The sequence below is a fragment of the Nicotiana tabacum genome, chromosome 24 (genome assembly GCF_000715075.1).
Source record: "Nicotiana tabacum cultivar K326 chromosome 24, ASM71507v2, whole genome shotgun sequence".
Classification (NCBI taxonomy): domain Eukaryota; kingdom Viridiplantae; phylum Streptophyta; class Magnoliopsida; order Solanales; family Solanaceae; genus Nicotiana; species Nicotiana tabacum.
Window position 1 is genome coordinate 7,592,170 of NC_134103.1, and position 5,241 is coordinate 7,597,410.

At 36.7% G+C, this 5,241-nt stretch overlaps 1 protein-coding gene across 3 annotated transcripts; it reads right to left on the bottom strand.

Moving 5' to 3' along the window:
• Window positions 1-403: 403 nt before the first annotated feature.
• LOC107814552 (putative late blight resistance protein homolog R1A-3) lies at window positions 404-5,030 on the bottom strand. Of its 3 annotated transcripts, none has more exons than XR_001654570.2 (4): window positions 4,480-5,030; window positions 1,318-3,574; window positions 1,140-1,210; window positions 404-909 (listed from the first exon to the last, which is right to left on the bottom strand). XR_001654570.2 is itself a non-coding variant. In XM_016639987.2 (3 exons), exons 1-2 carry the CDS (start codon window positions 4,915-4,917, stop codon window positions 1,349-1,351), a joined length of 2,664 nt encoding a protein of 887 aa, XP_016495473.1. In that variant the 5' UTR covers window positions 4,918-5,007; the 3' UTR covers window positions 404-909; window positions 1,318-1,348. The 3 variants fall into 3 exon arrangements, 1 of the variants encoding a protein (XP_016495473.1); XR_001654571.2 differs by having other exon boundaries at window positions 1,140-1,207; window positions 4,480-5,007; XM_016639987.2 differs by lacking the exon at window positions 1,140-1,210 and having other exon boundaries at window positions 4,480-5,007.
• Window positions 5,031-5,241: the final 211 nt, after the last annotated feature.

The following is a 5,241-nucleotide window of genomic DNA, read 5'->3' on the forward strand; positions in this document are numbered from 1 at the left end:
AGTAAATATATAGTTGTAACAAATAAGAGAAATGCGCTAGGATTGCTTCCCCTTCATGTAAGCTATGCTTTTGGGTATATAAATGTTCAATTCTAGTTAATTAAGCATGTGTTATGGCCTCAATTTATATTCCACCAACTTAATTTCTTCTAACTAAGGCTCAATGATACTATTCCAAGTCAACTAAGGCTCAATGATAAACAATTGATTAGCCAAATTAGAAATCACACTATTCCTAGCTAGATTTCATTAATCAAGCGGTTAACCTACTTAATTCCTTGCTAATTACCTTATACCTAAGCTAAGTTCCACTCTTCCAAGTTAGAACAAGCAAAATAGGCATGGATTTAGTGTTTGCAACTACAAAATCAATCAATAAGTAATTAGAGAACACAAAGCTTAATTAAATATAGAACTAATATGAATAACTCAAAAACAAAGTCACACTTAAGGTTCACAATCCTAGCTTAATAAACTTAGCTAGACATATTAAGGAAGAAAAATACAAAAAGAAATGAAAAACCAAACATAATAGCTAAAGAGGAAAAAAAGATTGTGTAGAACAATGGTGAAGTCACCCAAAATCCCAAAGAAGAATCCCAAAAGCTGCTACACAAAATATTCTTGCCAAAAAGATGCCCTAGAATGACTTAAAATAGCTATTTATACCAAGTCCAAAAAGTGAAAAATAATTGCCATGTTGGGCCAACCGTGAGACAGCTGAACCGTAACGAATTCCAAAAGTTTCATTTCTTAAACTCTTCAAGCTTCTCTTGAACCGTAACCGCGTCCAACGGTCTGACTAAAAGTCTTTTTGCTTCAACTTTCTCCAATTTTAGCTCTAAGGTGATGACTTCTTGCCCATTTTTTATATTCTCCAATTTCAAAGTTCTCACACAACTTCAAAACCTGAAAATACACCATTCAAAGCACAATTATCCAATTTATTCCAACAAATGGGGCATTTAACTCTATCAAAACATAAGAATAATTAGCTAAAAAGCTAACGAATCAATCTGCAGAAAGAAAAATATTAGGTGCTGAAATAGTGAAGTAATACTCATAATGCTGTAGAACTGGAACTTAGTACATGCTTATGAGCTCTTTATAGCTTTGTCAGGAAACAATTTCATAATTACCTGATGTCTAGCTCCTGCCTTACAGATATCAAGCACAAGCTAACACAAATTCGCTCAAACTCACGAGACTGCTGTTATAAAAAAAAACAATCCTCGTTGGCAGCAGCTTTGGTAATTTTATGAAATTTATCAGAGGAATAAAAATCATTTGACGGCTAAGGTATGAATTGAAACTAACCTGTCAAGTGCCAATGAAGCAGTTCTTAAAGTTACAATCCAAGATCTGGAGGGAATACAGAAAGCTTGCATCCGCATCTGTTAGTGCTACCCTCTTCTTTTCTTAGTCGCCTCTTTAGTATTACTCGTGCAGATTTAGCGGCAGATTCACTGGTATAGTGCAGTTCCATTAGCTGGAGGCTTTGCGCATCAGCAAGTGCAGCTGGGAGTTCCTCAAGCTTATCACATGATATAAGAACAAGGCGTTTTAGTTGTGGAAAGTTCCCGGATGAGGCCTTCCAAGAAGATAGATCTGTCCTTTCAATCCATAGGACTTGCAGACAAGGAAAACCACCATCCTCGGGTTCCCACGACTGTCCCCTAAATGCATTTTGTTTCAGCTTCAGCACTTCAAGGTACTCTAATAGACCTAATATAGACATATCTTTCCATTCGAACCAAGTATCTATCAGAGTGAGCTTTTTCAGCTTCTGAGGAAAAATATATGCTGGAGGAAGGTGTAGCTGTTTACCACTTTGACGAGTATCATTTACCAACTTCAGATTTTCGAGGCAATCTAACTTGCCTATGTTGCCGAACAAACCAGAGCCAGATCCATCCTTACTGGTTTCTAGAAGTGCAGCTATTTTTCCACGAACACCTAATTTCTTGAGATTAGGAGTTCTAGTAAAAATTTCTGCAGTGCAACATTCAGGTGCTATAGTAGAAAGTGTTTGTAGGTAATGATTCACCTCCTTTCTGCTCTTGGAGTGCTTAGGGGATGGCAATATAGCAGAGGCATTTGTGCACACATGCCTTAATGTTGTCATATTCCAAATGTCTGCTTTAATGTCAAGAGTACCCTGTTGTGTCTCAATTATAAGTGTTTGTACATTCCAAAGATTCCCAATGTTTGAAGGAATGGTCATAATCGAGTCAGTTGAGAAAGCCATGTACCTCAAATGGAATAATTTGAAGAATTCTTTAGGAAAACGACTGAACTTGATTGATTCCGCATCTAGTACCCTAAGCAAGGGAAAGGCTCGGGGGATTATATCACCTAAAGGCATCTCAAATTTTTTCGAGGCAAAGCATAAGAACGACCTAACATGCTCACCAAAGGGTTTTGTTGATAAGAATTCAGAAACAGAGGAATGAATACACAAGCGACGATAAGTGGCTAACTCTTGTTTCTCTGGAAAAGAATGTTCCTGCCCTCGTTTGATTTCCTGAAAAAGATTTTCCTCCATCATAGCCTCATGTCTGCAGAACTCACGCAATATGTCATGAACACGACATGTTTTAATTTGACCACTAGAACCCCTCTGCATTACCATCACTAAGTTCCTATTGACAAGATAATTCAAGTGGTCCTCTGCTACATCCTCTAGAGTCAATGGTCTGTTGTAGTGTATGAATCCTTCCGCGATCCATAAACTAATCAACTTCCGAGCTGAAATTTCAGAACCACCAGGAAAAGTGCCACAATATAAGAAGCACATCTTTAAATCATAAGGCAAACAATCATAACTCATCTGCACCAATTTCTTGCAGTTCTCTGGATCTCTATTTATCAGGTGCTCACCCACACTGTCAGCCACCAGCTTCCACTCCCTTGTTGTCTTTCCTTTGCCCATCAAAGCTCCGGCAATAACAACTATTGCAAGTGGTAAGCCCCTACAATTTTCGGCTATAGATTTTCCAGGTAATTCTAACTCACGTGGACACTTCTCCTTGTAAAAAACCTTCTTCTCAAGTAGCTCCCAACTTTCATTTTTAGTTAGAAACTTTACATAGTGAGGTTTATCATTGCAATATCTGGCAACATTGCGGTGCGTAGTGGTCATCAAGACTCTACTGCATTTACCGTTATCGGGGAAAGCAATTTTAATGCGATCCCAAGCTTCCATCGTCCATACATCGTCTAAAACAATAAGATATTTCCCACCCTTGCCCAAAAGCTCCCGTGCTTCATCTGCTAAATCATCCTCTGGTACATCATAGTACTGTTTGGAGTTTCGAGTAAATTTGCTGATGATGTTCAGAAATATTTCCCTTCTCTTGTACAATTGAGAGACATTTACCCAAATGCAGGGGAAGAACTCACACTCAACCTTAGGATCCTTGTAAATCTTATATGCCAAAGTTGTTTTTCCAAGACCAGGCATACCAACGATTGGTACAACCTCAAGATGATCCGATCCTCCAATGAGACGATCAATTACAGTTTTCACTTCCTCATCAAAGCCTCCCACATTGTCTTCCTCAACTACAGGAACCTATTTTAAGATTTTAAATAAGAAAAAAGGCCATATATATGATATTAGAAATGTTTTTAAATAAAAGATGAAAAAACATGATTTTGAAACGAACGTGCTAATGCTGATATTATGAATGAATGGCAATTTAACACTTATGTAGCCATCCTCGGAGTGTGATGCTTTTTTCCTACTTTCTTTGTCAGATAGATGAATGTGACTCTATTTACACAATAAATAGAGCACATCAATTTATGTGAAGTCCTAGTTGAATGTGTCTGCACTCAATACAACAATATTCGTAATGCGATTTTGGTTAGATGTAGATTGTAGCAGAAAGCAACCATCTTTATAAATAAATAAAAAGCAACAAATTTGATGGCAACCACATTTCAAATCTATCGAAATCTTCTTTTTAGTTGGGAATATATTAGCTTTCACAATGTTACCTTTACTTGCATATATCATTCAATTCAAGCTCATCTCCACTCAATATCATATAAAATAAAAATGAAAAGCACTGGACTAGACGTTTTTTATATTTTCTACAGCACAAAGTACGGAAACAGCTAGCAAGGGCGTATGTAGAGATCAACTTATAAGTTCACCCTGCCCAATAACTTTGGCTCATAGAGACTCTGTATGTCTTAACTCTTAATAAGTTTACTAAAATCATGTGTGCTATGCGCGGGTCCGAGGAAGTACTTTGCGGGGTCCAGGGAACTACCGGACCATAATTGTTTGTTGTACACAGTCTTATCCATTTCTGCAAGAAGCCTTTTCTTGCATATATCATTGTTTATCGTTTTGAGTTAGGTCACGGCTCTCCTTCTAAATAAGTACAAATGCTTGATTTCGAACCTAATAAATCAAATGAGTAGTGTAATAAAATTTCGAAATAAAGACCACAAAATCCACTCTCATACCTTCCTCTCCTGAGCACCTTTGTTGAAATTATCATCAAAAGTAATAGCTTGAAGTCCATAAGCATCATTTTCGCGAATTACCTTCACCCTTTCCCTAATAGTATTAATCTCATCAGCAACCCCTTTAGCTCTAGTAACATGAGTAAGATGAAACCACTGAGCAAATTTGTTCATATCGTCATGTCTTTTAGCTTCAATCACAAACTTATCAATTGAATCTTCGGCATCATTTACCACTTTACTTATCTTCTTTACTAGTGATTTCAAGACTTCATTGTCTCTCCTGGATTTAGCTGCTTGTTTGAGAAAAGCATTGAAGTCATTCAGATCATGTAGTAAATGTTCAACTTCACCTTTTATTCCAATAATCAAGCCAGCGTTGTCGATTATTAAATGCATCAAGTTTTCTACTAGGAAATTCACTGCTACATCTGCCATGGCTGCAGCAGCTATGATCTTGCTCTTACTTGGTAAGTTGACTAAGAGAGTAAAGTTGAGCTAGACAAATGGGAGCTGCCAATTGCCAATTAATAATTGTAGAATTATTTAAAGATGTGGAAATCTTTATGACATTTTGTCGTTTTGTATGGTATTTCTTAGTGTTTGCTTATTTAAGATATTTCTCGTACAGTACTATTCTCTGCTACAATTAACTAGATTAGCGGCCATATTAATATTAAACTAAAAATAGTCCCATTCTTTTTAACTAATCCGATTTAAATATTTAGTCTCATATTTACTTTTTGTAGCCAACTACCTCAA

Excerpts from the sequence above, each read along its gene's own strand:
- LOC107814552 (XM_016639987.2), bottom strand. The coding sequence starts at position 4,917 with ATGGCAGATGTAGCAGTGAATTTCCTAGTAGAAAACTTGATGCATTTA. Across the intron at positions 3,575-4,479 it reads AAGGTGCTCAGGAGAGGAAG|GTTCCTGTAGTTGAGGAAGA; the intron begins GTATGAGAGTGG and ends ATCTTAAAATAG.